General features: G+C 41.0%; 2 protein-coding genes across 2 annotated transcripts; both read left to right on the top strand.

Moving 5' to 3' along the window:
* The first annotated feature begins 775 nt into the window (after positions 1-775).
* Positions 776-9,667, top strand: hhatla (hedgehog acyltransferase like, a). The gene is made up of 12 exons (XM_031757022.2): positions 776-970; positions 1,988-2,115; positions 3,504-3,571; positions 3,670-3,783; positions 4,471-4,665; positions 5,522-5,731; positions 6,000-6,171; positions 6,463-6,607; positions 6,717-6,752; positions 6,844-7,045; positions 7,934-8,075; positions 8,347-9,667. The coding sequence occupies exons 2-12, from the start codon at positions 2,010-2,012 to the stop codon at positions 8,487-8,489; spliced, it is 1,533 nt and encodes a 510-aa protein (XP_031612882.1). The 5' UTR covers positions 776-970; positions 1,988-2,009; the 3' UTR covers positions 8,490-9,667.
* A 2,682-nt stretch (positions 9,668-12,349) lies between these two features.
* LOC116333770 (kelch-like protein 40a) lies at positions 12,350-17,889 on the top strand. The gene is made up of 6 exons (XM_031757025.2): positions 12,350-13,559; positions 13,705-13,865; positions 14,159-14,266; positions 14,753-14,938; positions 15,186-15,335; positions 17,455-17,889. The coding sequence occupies exons 1-6, from the start codon at positions 12,438-12,440 to the stop codon at positions 17,564-17,566; spliced, it is 1,839 nt and encodes a 612-aa protein (XP_031612885.1). The 5' UTR covers positions 12,350-12,437; the 3' UTR covers positions 17,567-17,889.
* Positions 17,890-17,927: the final 38 nt, after the last annotated feature.

The following is a 17,927-nucleotide window of genomic DNA, read 5'->3' as shown; positions in this document are numbered from 1 at the left end:
CGGACTGTGGCTCTTTACTATTAGCATTGGGGGGGGGAAACTCTCCCAAACAGAACATGCTTAATGGAACCGTTTATGGTGACACTAATCTATAGATTTAACACCGCTCCCAGGCAAACAACAAACCGAGCAAATACTTGACGTTGATCCAAAACCCCTGGTATTCAGGCACCCTTGTTATTTTTAATAAACCGGGAGCGACACCTAGTGTCTAAATGACAACAATGCTAACTATGAAACAGCGCCTGCATGCATTCAATCCCATCAGTCGCAGTGGGCTGTGTGATTTGGAGTGGGTGGTTTCTTGACAAATGACATTTTATGTTGTGAGTGATTAAAAATAGAAAGACGCAGACGCTGACTAATATATGAAAATTCCCCAAATTCCTTAGGCATTTAATGCGTTTTATAATATGGCGGTCTTCGACGATATCACAGAGTACAGATCATTATTTTTAAAAACAGAAAAAACCCAATTTCTTTCAAATTGTAGAAACACTGCCTTTGTTGCATCCAGCCGGAAAACGTGAAAGACTTTGGTCTGTAACAGTACGTGCAATCATTCCACTTTTAACATCCGCATATGATTTATCAAGTCAGATCCATTCTATCTTTGATTGGCTCTCAATTAGGCTAATTGCTACTGATTGACTTTCTTTTCTAGTCGTTATAAACCATGTTTGTGTGTAAGATCCGATGGACACGGTGTGGACCACCCCTCATTGCGGTGCAGTAGTGGTGGATAAATATATCCCCCCTCCTCCTCCTCCTCTTCCTCCTCCTTTCGTTGAGTCCGCAACATCCTGACTGCCAGAGGCTGGTGATCAGAGGCAGCGGCAAAGCCCCCGCAAGACGAATGAAATGAAATCTGCTTTTGCCGCCACCTGCTTTCCCCCAATTTCTTTGGTCTATTGAAGAACTGGCTGTAAACACTGCTGCCCTCATCCTGACAGTGTAAAGCGGATATAAGGTTAGTAAAACAAGTCTTTTATTAATGCAAAGTGATAAATATGACGGAAACCACCAGGGAGGGAAACAATCAGAACAAACAGCCGGTGTGTTATCGACTCTGTGCGCACGGAGCATTGAAAAAGTAAGCCTCAATTTGTATGCATGGCGCTTTGCGGGGGATCTGCATAGCCATGGTTACATCTTGGCACTGGCATGCCACACTTGTTTGTCCAACTCCTTTAAGTTCAACTCAAAGTGCGCCACAGGAGCATGAAGCACACGCACTAACACAGCCAGGAACCCGGGCTGTCCACCTGAAAACTAACGGTTTTCCCACTCCAGTGCGCCATTCTTGGCCATTCCAGTTAGGGCTAATTATTCTGTGAAGTGAGTCCCCAGCGCCTCTCAGATCACATAGCACTGCAGCTGCCCTGCTGTACAGCAAACCAACTGCAAGACAGTACTATAATAGGAAGGAGAGGTAGGGTTGCGCAGCTGACGGTGCTGATTCCGAGGAGCCAGAGCTCTGAAGTCCTATTTAAGTCACTGGGCTGTCGATCCTGGAAGCTTATTAGTAAAATACCACCTCGGTGAAACACCCTGGTCTGTCTCAGACCAGTCAGGAACTTGTGTTATTACTGTGCTGACCCATGAAATATTGCAAACAACTTGAAGCGTTTTTGTGGGTGTATAGTTTCTATAGGCACAGGCTGATTTCCACAGGGTAACACTGCCAAGGGCATCTACCCTAAAAATAAGTTGTACTGGGCTTCTCCTCATGTTTTGTCCAGTTAATCCTGCTGAGCATTTTATCGAGGAACCTGTCAAAGTGCATGCTTTCATACTGACATGTCACAGCAAACTACAATGTAACAATTTCCAAAGAATAACCTGGTTCAGTAAAATAAACTTTTTAACCCTGCTATCTTATTTCTCTCAGACTTTTCCTTTTTTTTGTTTTGTTTTCTGTTCATTTATACTGCTTCCCTTCACTTAGGTCTAACATAATGTGGCTGATTGCTTTTCAACCCATTAGGCTTCAAGTGTACAGATTCACCATGGGGATCAAGACTGCCCTCCCTAGATATGAGCTGTATCTCTACACAGCTGTACTTGCTGTGGCCTTGATATGGGCAGGCAGTTGGATATTTGAAGCTTCAAGTGGTGAGTGCACAACGTGTCAAGAGATGTCCGGAGTGCATGCATGCACGCACGCACACACACACACACACACAGGCTGTTGCTGTAACTGAGGAAGTCCAAAAAAATCAATATCACAGTGCTTTAACGTTTATAGAGGTTAATTGAAATCCACTAATATTCACTGAAGAGTGAATGGACACTTTTATGCACCTACTATCAGCTGTCAGTGACATTTATCATAATCTGATAAATGTCACTGAAAGCCAAGTGACAATGCAATTCAAATCCAATGCAATTTAAAAACAGCCTCAAAAAGCACCGTCCTACATCCTACAACAGTGCTCCATTTAACCTAAAACAGTGCAGAACAAAGTTCATTTAGTACATGAAAAGAGATTGCTTCCCCCCAAGGAACTCCTGCGTGTTCTTATTATGTGAAGACAATTTGAAAAAAATGGTCCACTTACTCTCTAATTATTTCCCTGATGGAGATATTTCTGACTAAGTTACACTGAGCCAACTAATTCCAAACCCTTCATCCTGAAATAACACCAAATGTTTGCATGTATTCAGACTATGACGTGCTTCAACCAGCCTCTTCACACACTGATCTGAGTGGACTGAGTGTAATCGGGTGACTGGTGTTGTCTGTCACCGTCTGTGCTGTCATACAGTCTAGCTGTCAATCATCATTTTAGTCCAGATATTTTTTTTTCCTTCAGTCTCTGTCTCTTAAAATGGTCATTTGTAATACTCAGGTCTGCATGCTACAGTAGCGCTGTATACTGGCAATAGTAGTTTGGCTGTGTTCCCAGAAGTAAGAGGCTTTCCCCGAATGACCCTTACATTTTGAGACCTTTACATTTTGAGGCTTCTCCAGTTTTGGCTGGAAAAACCTACACCACACTGTGGTGGTGGTGGTGGTGGTGGGGGGGCTACACTGATTGCTTCAACTTTGGTCACCACTGCGATTGTTTTTGGTGTTCTGTTTGTCATTTATGTGTTAGCGCTTTGTTCAGGTTATATAGAAAACTAATCTCCTGCAACAAGATTATGTCTACATGAGACTAGATGTCAACCTCAGAATAGAAAGCACCGCAGTGAGTGTATTATGTAATATTTGGTGTTATAAAATAGACCAGAAGTGCTCTCAGGCCCTTAAATTTGCAATAATCCAATGAACACACCAAAGCTGTTCAATCTGTGACTACCTGCACGACTGTTTTCTTACAGAGGAATAACCAGCTCATGTACAAATGCCCAAAACAAAGCTGCTCAAAGCCTGGATTCCCCAACACAGAGGCTTTACAGTGTCCTGCCATTACTTAAAGCTGTTTTGCATTATTGATAAAGCACCTCAGCATGCACAAATGGAGATTATCGGGTTTTTTGTTTGTTCGTTTTTTCAGAGAATGCAAACAGAAAGTCCTTCAAAGAAAGCGTCAAACCAGGATGGCATTATTTTGGCAGGAAAATGGTAAGTCCCTCTTCTTCATGTATTCTCTATACGGCTGCACAGCGCCATGTTAAGCGAGCGGTTGTTATTTGATCCTAATGCATTTTTCCTTGCTGCAGGATGCTGCGGACTTCGAATGGGTGATGTGGTTCACGACATTCCGCAATCATATCCTTTTTGCTCTCGTTGGTCATGTGATCTTTGCCAAGATATTTTCCCTGGTGGCTCCAAAGGTGCGTGGGTGTGAATGCTCCTGGGTTTTGAATAAATACACGTACAGGCTCATGGTGCTTTTCTCTGTAAATATGTATGAAATACATATTCGTGTGTGCGTGTGTGCTCAAGTGTGAAGAAAGATATTACAGTAAATGCAAAGCTGCATTCTGCTGATGTGAACAGAAGGCCTTGAGGTGATTAATTAAATGTAGTTTTGTTCCATTTTTTTTCCAATGAGATGTTTTTCTGTTCCAGAACAAAAATGTTTCTGGTGGCTTATATTTGAACCTCGAGGCCTGACAGATTGACTCAACACAGCATGAGCTGCTTTCTTTGATACCAAGTTCCCATCTGTTGAGTCTCTGCTGTGAATATTTGGACATATTTAAAACAGTTCATCATGTTTTAAACATGTTTTCTGTCTTGTTTCATGTTTACAATGAAGATTGTTATAAATGGATGTAAGGTAACATTAAAAGATCTTAGAATTTCACAACATTTGCCATGCATTTCATTTAAACTGTGCATATGTTGACTGTAGATTTGTTTTCATTGCCCTGTAATTTAATCTTCCCATCCTTAGGTATTTTCATTTTTTGCAGTTTCATGAGTCTTATTATACTAACACCACTCTTCATGTGTGTTCCTGAATTCTGAACTATATCCTGATATCTTGACTAATTCCGGCTCCTTCTTATCCACAGCACAGATCCTTGGTCTTTGGGGTGTATGGAGGTTTGGCAGTCCTGGTAACGATGGGCTGGACTTTCTTGGCTCTGGTTCTGTCTCATTGCATCATACTATACAGCGTGGCTATATTCAAAAGTAAATGGATGTGCTTCGCTGCAGGCTTGTGTACGCTGGCCTCCATCAAGCTGGAGCCCTTTAACTCCTGGCAGGTGAGGGAATGGTAGCAAAGTAGGAGTTTAACAACTTCGCCTACTTCCAAAGTCCAGCGACGCATGTAATAAATACTACAACATTTGTGCTCGACCACCAAATTTCTTACTAATGATCGTAATGGAAGTTCTTTCTGCCCGTCCCTGAGCCTGGTTCTGCTGGAGGTTGCTTCCTGTTAAAAGGGAGTTTTTCCTTCCCACTTTCTCTCAGTGCTTGCTCATAAGGGCTCATTTGATTGTTAGGGTTGTCTCTGTATTATTGTAGGGTCTTTACCTTACAATATAAAGCGCCTTAAGACAACTTCAGTTGTGATTTGATGCTATATAAATAAAACTGAACTGCAAATTTTCTGGAGTTTAGCTGAGTGTGTAGGGGTGTTCCCAGGATTTTCCAAAATGTGGTGGTTCAGACTCAGAAGCAGTTATTGAAGCCCACTGGAAATAAGTGAGGTTTATTAGAAAGAAACAACCAATAAAACCATTTGAAAATTGGTTGAATTTAAATGCAGACAGACCTCCAGCCTCCCTAAACATGCACTAGAAAACATGACTGCCCTGTAGCATCATAGTGTCCACATTGCTACACACAGTTGTTGTTGGCCCCCCTTTATCCACACCCCTGTGAAAGGTTCCAGCTGTGGATGATCTTATAAGCAATACCAAACCGGAGAACGATCCCGATACACTATCGATAACATTACAAATTACATTAAGTATTTGGTCTAATATGTAATGTATGGGCACATGATTACAGTACTGATAGCATACAGCTTCTGCCAGATTGTTATTGTCGTCCTTATGCAGACTGGTGTTTGAGGCTCAGAATAACTTTTATCCCCACACTGCCCCACAACAGGAAGCCTTGGTAACTGGTTCCTTCAACCTCCAAGATATCCTGTTCTATGGAGGTTGTGGCTTCAGCATCATGCGCTGTATGAGTTTTGCTTTAGAGAACTGCGAGAAGAAGGAAGGCAACTACACGTTCTCAGACCTGGTGAAATACAACTTCTACCTCCCATTCTTCTTCTTTGGACCGATAATGACATTCGACCGGTTTCATGCCCAGGTGAGGATTGAAAATCAAACGGAATATAAAGATAAACTGGTGTTTTTAAAACAAGAAACCCCAATCTTTCTTTTAATCAACAGTAGGTGCATCTATTCTTTAATTAAATATTTTATTAATGTGAATAATTAATTGGTCCAAAAATAGTTACAAATCTGTAACTCTGCTATTCTCAATGGTGTAATCATCAAATATTCAAGTTTCTATGGAATATAATTCCAACAACAGCATGTGATATGTGGGTTTAGTGGAAGCTTTTGTTCTGCAGGCAAACAACACTCAGCTGATCCGTAAAGAGAGGGAGATGTGGAACATCACCACCAAGGCCTTGCTGCACCTGGGAGGTATTCTCGTGGTGGATGTCTTCTTCCACTACCTTTACATTCTGACGATACCCAGTGACATGAAGCTGGTCGCTAAGCTATCTGACTGGTCTCTGGGTGAGTATTTAAATCGAAAGCTTTTTCCTTTCTTTCACACTTAGAGTTTTCTTGCTTCAGTCATTTGCTTTTTTGTGGTTCGAAATAACATTGGGATTCCCTAAAATCATACTATTTCCAAGGAAAATCAGTGAAAAAATGAATACTCTAAAATTGTAATGAGACATCATTTCAAGTTAATCTGCTACTGGAGGTTTTCTCAGAGGGAGGACTTAAAATAAATGCCTGAAAAGAACTGTGGGATATATTCTAATTAGGAATGATTTTGATTTGTTTTTATGTGATTCACAGCTGGACTGGCTTATTCCAACTTGGTGTATGACTGGGTGAAATCGGCTGTAATGTTCGGCGTCATCAACACCGTGGCAATGCTGGATCACCTGGACCCTCCTCAGCCTCCCAAGTGTATCACCATGCTTTACGTCTTCGCTGAGACGTACGTGTGACTTGCATCAGCAGTGTGAAACCACAGTGTAGTTTCCTGGTTCGCTCTGCCAAACCGTAAAATGTGTGAAAGTATTCATGAAACTTTGTGTCTTTTGTAGGCACTTTGACAGAGGCATCAATGACTGGCTGTGCAAGTGAGTGCATGGATGATTTAAATTCATGGGCATAAAGAACCGAAGACGGCATAGACAAGATGATTTTGACTCATCCTTGTGTCGTGTGCAGGTATGTTTACGACTACATTGGTGGAAATCACGATCAAATCTTCAAAGAACTTCTTGCAACCGTCTGCACTTTTGGCATCACCACCCTGTGGCTGGGCCCATGTGAACTGGTTTATATCTGGTCCTTTTTCAACTGCTTTGGTCTCAACTTTGAGCTGTGGGTGGCCAAGTTCTTCTCCCTTCCACCACTTTCTACCATAGAGGTGAGAAACGATAAGGCAAATCGTAAGGCCCCTAGGCATGTTTGAACATGGATGAACATTCTTGCCTTGAATAACAATTTGTGTCTGATACATTTAAAGAAAAAATTAAATTACTCGGTAAAAAAATTCTGTAGAATCTTGACACATAAACACACAGGAATCTATAAACATTTTGTCATCACATTTAGTCACTGGATACAGAATCTCTTCTTCATCACTGAAAGTCTATTCTTGGTATTTAAGAGCACTGATTTTAAGTCACCCTATCACACTTTGTGGAAGCTGCCAAATGGACTGAGACAGAATAGTGTGTATTTGGTCCTTCTCTCCCTGTGCCCTTCTTGTTTCTCCCCTCTTTCCCCCAACACCCCAACTGGTCACGGCAGATTGCTGTTGCTCCCTGAGTCTGGCTCTACCAGAGTTCTCTTCCTGTCAAAAGGAAGTTCTTCCTTCTCACTGCTGCCAAGTGATCCTCAGGGGCTATTATCTAATTCTCTGTAATAATGTACCTTACATTATAAAGGGAAGTGAACTAGCAGTTAATAAATAAAACTGGTGGTTATCAACTTCACAGATCCATTTCTTAGTTTGAAGGGCCTTAATACAGTACTGACCTGAGAGCAACAGGATCAAAAGTAAGCTGAGCGACACGACTTTGAGGTGTGGAACTATTTTTATTTATTTAAAAAGCCATTATTAAAAAAAGTGGATCTACTATATTTGCCCCAAAAATATAATAGACAAGAGAAAAGCAAAACAGATCCTAATTTAAAGATGGACTAAGCATCTATCAAACATATCACAGGTCTACAGGATGGCAGCAGAATTACATTTTTTCATTTTCTATGTTAGTTGTAATTTTGTGCTCTGTTGTGTGTCTTCTGTTAGAGTGCCATGGGTGAAGCCATGTCACGCAGGATCCGCGGTTTGTTCAATGCGGCCAACTTCTGGGCTATCGTCCTCTACAACGTTCTCTCCCTGAACAGTTTGGAGTTTGCCAAAATGGTGGGAAGGAGACTGATTTTTAAAGGTGGGGAACAACATCAGTATGCTATATGAATTTTTTTTTTCTCAGTTCCAAAAGCACAGAAAAACAAGAAAAGAAAAAACTTGAGGGGCTTAAAGCTCCACAGATCATTTGACTTCAGCATCGCTTCTGATTTCTTCACAACATTAAACATTCTGTGACACAACTCTGACAGGGCTTGTTCAAGGGATTATCTGCAGTATTTCCTTTAAAGTTGTGCTTTAATGTTCTCATGCCCCCCCCCCTTCCTCCTTCTTCTTTGTCCTATTGTTAGGTTTTCCTCTGTCAACCCTCTCTGTGTTACTCGTGACCTACTGTGGTGTGCAGCTGGTGAAGGAACGAGAGAGACAACAAGCCTTGCTGGAAGATCCGGAGCCAGCAAAGCCAGTGGATGGTGGCAAAGAAAAAGCAGAATAACCTGGCAGAGAAACAGTTTCACAGACTTAATGGTCAATGGGCGCTCACGTGGTTCCATCCTCGGCCTTGCAAGCTGTAACAGAACCATGCTGGTTAACAGCCATTCAGCACCTATATTGTTCACAAGCCGGTGTTTTTGCTTTTGTTTGTCGGAAGCGAGGCAATGATTCGAACTGTGAAAAATCCGCAAGTGCACTTGCTGTTGATAATCACCACGTACTTTGGCACAAACCCACCAAGAGTGCATTTAGTATTTGTATCGATCTGGACTAAAGATTGTTTAAAATACTGCAAGAAAAAAAAAATGAACTAAAACTATGTTTAAAAGTACTTAAGGACATATAGTATTGTAAAGGAAGAATTACTTTTGGTCTGTGTCCGTTGTGATTGTAATAACCCCAAATTAAAGATTTTTAATTTGGGGTTATTACAATCACAAAGGACAAGACTGGGGAACAGAAAAGAAAACAAAGAAAGAGAAGTTGGGAAGAACTACTTTTGGTCTGTGTGGTTCTGTTCGCCTTCACTTTTATTTCTTCTTCCTTTTTTATCACCATCTTTGTTTTTTATTTCATTGAGATGGTTGAGATCCAATCTTATTGATCTGTAATCAAGCTAAAAGGGTAAAACTTGAAGAAAACTTGAAATCAGGGTGTCATAAATGGAGTGCAATAAAGAAAATAAAAAGGGTGCTATGGAGGTCCTCCACATATCTTGCAGCTGATTGTAATGTACAGTATAATTGTTTTACTCTTACTAAGAAAAATATATATGAAGGTAAAGCACTGGTATTTTAGTTTGAATGTATCAGATCTCCTGTGATACTGAGTACTGAATGTAGCTAAGTCACTGGAAACCATTCAAAGAATGACTGCCTTACTCTACTACTGTCCACAGGAGATTACTGTAGGTGTGGCATTTTGGTCCATCTCTCCTTGGCCCTCACTCACATAATAAAGACCCCCACTTGAAAGGCCAGAAGCCCAGCAGGGGACATGGGTCAGTGTTATGCTGCCTGTCAACAAAACCTGCTGTGTGTCTTCAGTGCAGCAGTCAGAGAGAGTGAGAGAAAAAAAAAAAAAACTCAATGCAATGCTTTTTCCCACTTTCGGGTATTCGTTAAAGGTGTTCATTTCAAATGTTTGACTTGTAATAAAGTCGTGTTTTGTCCAGAAAGGACACTCCTGCTGTGAGTTTGTTTGGTTGCTATTTGGTTGCAGTGAGATTGCTGTGTATATATGTATGCACCTATGAGCTGCTCAGGACAGTCTGCATTAAAACATTTGAACAAATTCATTTTTTTTGAATGGATGAAAAAGGCTTTCCTGCTGATTTGTGAGACACTGCCATTCATCACCACCAGATGGCCCAGTTTGTCCAAAGTTGATTTCTGCTATTTCCTTTGTGGTTACAGCGTGGATGATTAAAAACATCCAATGTTTGCTAAACTTTTTTTGGGGCCTGTCCGGCAGTGTAGCAATTGTTGTCTGAAGGCCAAAAAATGCCCAACAGATTTACTTTCCCACCATTACGGTATTTGCTATAATGCGCCACTTGATAGTTATGTTTCATTAGAATTTTATCAGGATTTTACATTTTTTTTTATCACAACGGACAAGACTGGGGAACAGAAAAGAAAACAAAGAAAGAGAAGTTGGGAAGAAAGTTACCAGAAGAAGAGGGAGAGAAAGGGACAGAGGAAAAAACACATCAACAACAATGACCAAAGTGGGACAAAACCACTTCTTTGCCAACAGGCTACACTACATGTCAGGATGGTTAAAACATACCCTCTTAGAATAGCCCAGGCCAAATTAAGTAATTCACTTGTATTTGTTGATGAGTGTCTCCCTTTTATGAAACCAGTTTGGCCAGGCTGTATTATGATGTGGGTTATCTTCTCTAATCTTTTAGAGTTTTGTGACATCAGTAACCAATACAGCGTGACACCCAAAAAGCATTGTTGGCTTCATGTTGAGGTTTACTGGCACAGAGAATTATTTAACACGATTACTTAAACTTTTGTTATTTTTTTAATGCTGCTGCAACCCAAAACGTCCGCTATGCTGAAGCTCTATGCAGCTACAATGTGTCGTCTTAGTTTATTTGTATAGTGACAAAAAAGAAGAAGCTTGGCAAAGAATAAGGCTATGTGAGAGATTTTAAACTTTGAACTGTTTTGAGTTTGAGGTTCATAAATCATACACTGATGCTATAGTGGTGTAAACCTTTATATGGCCCGGGGATGTCAAACCTCTTTTACCTTGTGGGCCACATAGAGCGCACTTTGAGCTTGGACCAGTGAAACTCCCCTTTCTATCATTCAATTACACTTTTACTCCCTGGGAAGGATTAATGTGAGGGAAAAAAGTACATTTACAACAGTATTTCTCAGTTTTTCAACATGATAAATGGATTAAATTACATAAAAGTTTAGGTATCATTGCCTAGACAAATGTTTCAGTGCATATCTGTATGGTAGGTGGTGAAAAACAGGAATCTTGTTTTTGTATGGTATGGACGGTCATGTGGGAGGATTTTAACAATAAGAAAAACTGTAAAAACTGTGAAATTATAGATAATAGTTTTATATCCTCCTTTACATTTTCCAAAGCCTTTCAGATTGGAGTCTTTGCTGGGCTGACTCTGGTACCCGGGGCTTTTGTTAGACATCCCTGATCATGACTTTTTATTCTATAACAGGGTTAGGCCACTCCAGGCCTCGAGGGCCGGTGTCCCTACAGGTTTTAGATCTCACCCTGGGTAAACACACCTGAATCACATGATTAGTTCATTACCAGGTCTCTGGAGAACTTCAAGACATGTTGAGGAGGTAATTTAGCCATTTAAATCAGCTGTGTTGGTTCGAGGACACATCTAAAACCTGCAGGGACACCGGCCCTCGTGGACTGAGATTGCCCGCCCCTGTTCTATACATACCTTCTATATATATGTGATGCACTGGTCACATTTTTCAGACTCGCTTTCAACCACTAGATGCCAGTACTGTTTGTCACTTAGTATACATCGCTGTTGCAAATCACTTAATGTTGGCACATGTATGCATACATACATATAGAATAAGTAAAATGTGGGATATCAGATAATAATAATCCTCATTTATACCAGATGTATGAAATATTAAAACTTTTGCTTGTTTTTTGCAATTGTGGCTGGAACAGGTTGAGAAATATTTTAATCACAATGTGCTGGAACTAACCCTGACACTGTTTTTATACATGAACTGTGAAGATTTCAGTTGAAGGAACAACTACAGACTGATGATCTGGAAGGGATATGTCAGAGGGGAGAATTAGGAAAACACAGTACAGGTATTACAATAAAAAAGAGAACACAAAGCAGTTGACCCACAGTCCATCAAAGCCTCATCAGGCGAGTCATATTAATTTTTTAAACTAACAAATATTAAAACTTAGGATATTTCCTCCCTCTGCATATATATTTGTTTTATGATATGAGTTGGCACTGTTCATATACTCCTATACCTCTATTAATATACTTACAATATGATAAACTGCCTCTGTGTAAGGCCAGTGTGATCACAAATTAAATCAATATTTGATTACGTGTGTGTGTGAAAGTGTCGCTGTGATCAGACCCAGCGAAGCTGCTCGATGAGTTGTTCTTCTGGATTTAACAGCCCCCGTCATTCAGCTGTTTGTGGGGGTCTGTGCGGTGAAGCAGAGGATAGGTCCCCTTCCCTGTCCACCAAGTTGGATTCCTCAGCTTTGTGAGGGTCCTGTCTATAAATACCCCTGACTTGCGTAGTGGCTGACAGCCACAGACAGCTGCAGCCACAACCCATCCAACTACGCGAGACTATTCACGGCAAACTGAGCCACCCTGTGAGCGCTGACAGTCCTGCTCTGTTGTGGGGAGCAAGTAGGGAGCCCACGAAACCCAACCCGGACACGGCAACAGAACAAAATGGCTGCCATGACTATAGATCCAGTGGAGCAACCTCGGATGTACCAGCAGACACTGCTTCAGGATGGACTGTGTGACCTCTTAGAAAATGACAGATTTGTGGATTGTGTCCTCAAAATCCAGGACAAGGAGTTTCCCTGCCACCGCTTGGTTCTAGCAGCTAGCAGCCCCTTCTTCAAGGCTATGTTCCTGTCTGACTTGGAGGAGAGCAAGAAGAAGGAGGTTGTCCTCAAAAATGTGGAGCCTGGGGTTATGGGGATGATCCTGCGGTACTTGTATACATCTGACATTAATCTGACAGAACAGAATGTCCAAGATATATTCATGGTTGCCAACATGTACCAGATCCCCTCCATCTTCTCTGTGTGTGTGTCCTATCTCCAAGAAAAGCTGGTGCTCGGGAATTGCTTGGCTATCTTCAGACTGGGGCTGCTTCTGGATTGTCCCAAGCTTGCTCTTGCCGCGAGAGACTTCATCTGCGAGCGCTACCAGGTTGTTGTCAGGGACCAAGACTTTCTGCAGCTAGCCCCCAGCGAGGTGGCCATCATCATCACCTCAGACGCCCTTAATGTTGAGCGGGAGGAGCAGGTGTTTGAATCCCTGATGGACTGGGTCAAGCATGACGAGACCAATCGGGTCAAAGATCTGCCCGAGCTGTTGCACTGTGTTCGCTTCAGACTCATACCTTTGGATTACTTCAAAGAAAAAGTGGAGCGTCACCAGTACATCCGGTTCAGCCAGGACATCAAGAAGGAGCTGGATCTCATCAGGGACGCTCACAGAGGGCGGCTCCCTAAGCCGAAGAAGCCTGCGAGAGATGGGGCAAAGGAGGGTGAAGGCAGTGAGGATGAGGAAGATGATGAGGAAGGTTACCTGCCAGGCATACTCAACAACAATCCTCGTTTTGGGATGTTTGAGATGGACCTCATACTTATGATCAGCGACACAGGGACTGTGGCCTATGACCCGGCAGGAAACGAGTGCTTTGTTGTGTCAGAATCCACTGAAATTCCCAAGAATCACTGCAGCCTGGTGACAAGAGAGAACCAAGTGTTTGTTGTGGGAGGACTTCTCTACAATGAAGAGGACAAAGATGAACCATTCAGCTCCTACTTCCTGCAGGTAGTGTGTAATTTATGAAAACCATTTGTAGCTCTTTACAACCTGAACTCTGACGATGGCTCCTTTTCAAATCTTAAGCCATTTTAAAAATATTTCTGGATTCTTTTGTATTTAATTCCTCTCACATCACTGTTTTTATCCCCAGTTTGACCCAGTCAGTTCAGAATGGTTAGGGATGCCTCCACAACCCAACCCACGCTGTCTGTTTGGCCTGACTGAAGCTGAAAACTCCATCTTTGTTGTTGGAGGAAAGGAACTGAAGGAAGGCGAGCACGCACTAAGCTCAGTCATGATCTATGACAGACAGTAAGTTTAATATACTCTAGTGCAATGGAAATGGCAAATCGTATCTAAATTATGGCCATCTCTCTTGAAAATATAATTGCATACAATAGTAAATACAATTTGTTTAAACTTTGACCTTAAAATTCAAAATCCTCAAGTCCGGAAAAGTGTGTTTTCCTTATAAAAGGAACAAAACAGCAACTCCCAAGCCTCGTTTCTTCTTAGAATCACAGTTTGCATGACTCACTCACTTTATCATCTGCAGAGTCTGTTCATGATGGTACATGTTCTTCTTCATTTGCACATCTGCACAGGTCTTTCAAATGGGGAGAATCTGATCCCCTGCCTTATGAAGTGTATGGCCATGGAACTGTATCACACAAAGGGCTCATCTACGTCATTGGAGGAAAGTCTGAAAGCAGGTAAGTGCACTGCAGGCTTTAAAAACGCACATTTTTATGATAATGTCGGTAGAAAAATAAAGGAAAATCATTATTAAACCTCATTCATCAGTCTCATAGTTTTATTTTATTGTTATTTTATTATTATTTAATTCGTTTTTGTTCTGCTGATTTTGTAACTCAGTGTATAACTTTGGATAAACAGAACTTTTAAAGTCTGCGGTGGCTGAGCACAATTTTTCATTTTTTATTTTTAATGGGGTTCAGACCAAAAACCAACCAACTTAAAAAACAAATAAATAAACAGTCCTGGCTCCTACAAATTCAAAAACATCAGAAATGCCCACTTCTTTCAAATTAGAACAGGATTAGAACATATATGATAAAAGTTATGCATGAACTCAAATAATCCATTTAAAAATGCATATTTTGTCTGATTGTTTGCACGTGTGTGTGTGTGTGTGTGTGTGTGTGTGTGTGTGTGTGTGTGTGTGTGTGTGTGTGTAGGAAGTGCATGAGAAGAGTCTGTGTCTACAATCCCACTAAGTTTGAATGGAAGGACCTGGCCCCTCTGAAAACAGCCCGCTCTCTGTTTGGTATCGCCGTCCACAATGACCAGATCTTTGTGGTAACAGGAGTCACAGACTCAGGCCTCACCAGCTCTGTGGAGGTCTACGACATTGCCAGCAACAAGTGAGACAATGTTTTATTATATATATATGACTCGCTTTATTATATATATATAACCCACTTTATCTACTCGTAAAAAGGGGAAGCATCTGTCCGCATTAGTAAAATGACTCACTGAGCACGAACAAGAGATCATTAGATCATAAAACTCCACTGGTACTGGTACGGGTGTCATTCAGTATTATTGAAGCTTGTTTAACACCATCACGTCCCCGTGTGTGTTTGTGTCTTTATTGTCCTGTTATTCCAGGTGGTCTGAGTTCACAGAGTTCCCTCAGGAGCGCAGTTCCCTTAATCTGATCTCAATGGGGGGGTTCCTGTACGCTGTGGGCGGCTTTGCCATGATGCCCAGTGAAACCAGTGAGGAGCCCGTCCCAACAGAGATGACTGACATTTGGAGGTGAGAGCCTACTACACATAACAACTGAACGTAAGGTGACCACAGTGGCAAAACAAAAAAGGAGGAGAATCACTTTATACAAACAAATGATCATTTTGGTGATGAAGGGATTTTAGTGAGCGAGTTTTACTAAATTATTTCATCCAACAGTAAACTTTTATTCAGACTCCTTGTAAGAGCTTCAGAGTGAAAGACTGACTTTAAAGTTTATAAAGTCTGCTGTTACAAAGGCTTATTTTAAACATGTCCAAAGTATAAATAATGAAGTCATGTACAAACAATCCTTATGAGCCAAAGCTAGGGATTCAGGCTGCTCTAAACACTCAAATCCAATTGTTGTTGTTTTGTTTTTTCCTCTTCACTCTGCATGATGACGAGAGACGCACGGCCTGATCAGTTTCAATCAGCCTGATTGGTTGTAAGCACAGAGGCCCCAATGTCCTGCTGATCAAAACCTCTGCTTAGGAGGGGCAGCTGATGTCAGACAGGGGAAAAGGCACTGAAGGAGCTTGTTTTACATAGTGGATGAACTGACAGGCGATACCAAGGTCCACTATGGGATAAATAAGACCTATACAAATACAACAATTCTGAACAATGCAAAGTTAAAATACAAGAATAATATTCTGGAGTTGTAAATGAGCACAATAGGTTTATGTTAAATTCTTATGGTAGTCTGAGAAGCCCGCTGCTGTTATAGCGTCCCAGTGCTCCTGTTTTTCTGTATTTTCAGTAGCATTAACAGACACTTCAGTTAATAGTAAAATGGACATTTCAGTTTATTTGACCATTAGCAGGCATTTCCTTTCACTGTAACTCATTAAATTAACCTCTTTGTGTCTTTGAGCATACATGTCTATGCAATTACAGCTTATCTGGTATTTGTTCAAAAATTCTTCATCTTTTTTATAATCTGTACTTATTACTAGGACGATTAATTACTGGTACTTGTCGCCGAGTGCTTGCTCACAGGGGGTCGACATGATTGATGAGGTTTTCTCTGTGTTATTATAGAGTCTTTACTTTATATAAAGCACCCTTAAGGTGCTTTATATATATATAATATAAAGGTAATATTAAGGTAACTGTTTTGATTTGGTGCTAAATGAACAAAATTGAATTGAAAGCAATTTTCAACCAACACTTCACATACAGTGAAGATTATTATTTTAGTGATGTAGGAGAAATCTAAACACAATCCATATTCATGGATTATTTTCCAGGTAACTTTGGTAAATTATAGCAAAGAAATTACTTTTACAAAATCACAATATTTGGACCATTTTATATGTTTTTAAACATTTCTTGAGGTAAGGTTTCAGCAACAAAGCACAATCTGAGGCCACACATCAAATAAGATAAAGAGATCATGTTAAGGTTCTTACCCAAACATATGGTAAATGGCCTGTATTTGTATAGCGCTTTACTAGTCCCTAAGGACCCCAAAGCGCTTTACACATTCAGTCATCCACCCATTCACACACACATTCACACACTGGTGATGGCAAGCTACATTGTAGCCACAGCCACCCTGGGGCGCACTGACAGAGGCGAGGCTGCCGGACACTGGCGCCACCGGGCCCTCTGACCACCACCAGTAGGCAACGGGTGAAGTGTCTTGCCCAAGGACACAATGACTGAGACTGTCGGAGCCGGGCTCGAACTGGCAACCTTCTGATTACAAGACGAACTGCCAACTCTTGAGCCACGATCACATATGGACCATTTTCAAGTCATAGCAGGAAAATCGCTGAATAATTAGTAACCTTCATTTATGTTCTTTCAATAGTCAAAGAACTTGTGGAACTAAAATAAAAACATTTGACCTAAACTACAATTTTGACATGTTTTAAAGATTTGCATCTAAAGCTGATGGACTTGGACTTGCTAATAGGCGTTGATTAGGATCTTTTCAAAACATTTGTTGTCAGGTATAATAATGGCTGCTGTCTACGGTGCTGTTAATAATAGCTTCATTTGATAAACAGCTGTCAAGAATTCCTTTTGGGCCTAATCATTCTGTCTAGATGAAAAATATTGAGATTGCATTTGTTATTACTGTATGCTTTCCTAAGATGCTATGAGGGGAACTCAGCTGACTTATTTATCTTCTCTACAGATATGATGAGTCGGACAAGTGCTGGACTGGGATACTGCGTGAGATTAGCTATGCGGAGGGATCCACTATTCTTTCAGTGCGTCTCAACACTCTGCGCCTCACCAAGTTATAACTGTACCAAACTGTTGGCGCCATGAGGTGAATGACATAACTTTAGCGCCGTGTTAAACGGATGCATTGATTAGCTGAGGGTCAGAGAATGTTTCAGGGTAAGGAGTGAACGTGGTGCCCGGAGATGAAAAAGTGTTATGAAATAAGCATCAAAAGAGTTTAATCTCTCTTTTGCAGTAGGGGGAGACAGATACATGCTGTAGCAGGACACGAGTTAGAACATTGCACAAAAATGTATTTTCTAAAATGCTAAAGTGTTCCTTTGTACATGTTTTTGTAATATCATTTCTTGATGTTTATTGTAATGCTTCATTTTAATAGAAATAAAATATCAGATTGTTATCTTGCTTTCAGTGCTGCGC

The sequence above is a fragment of the Oreochromis aureus genome, linkage group 18 (genome assembly GCF_013358895.1).
Source record: "Oreochromis aureus strain Israel breed Guangdong linkage group 18, ZZ_aureus, whole genome shotgun sequence".
In the NCBI taxonomy this organism is placed as follows: domain Eukaryota; kingdom Metazoa; phylum Chordata; class Actinopteri; order Cichliformes; family Cichlidae; genus Oreochromis; species Oreochromis aureus.
Note: the sequence above shows the minus strand (reverse complement) of the source record. Positions and strands in the feature narration are given on the sequence as shown.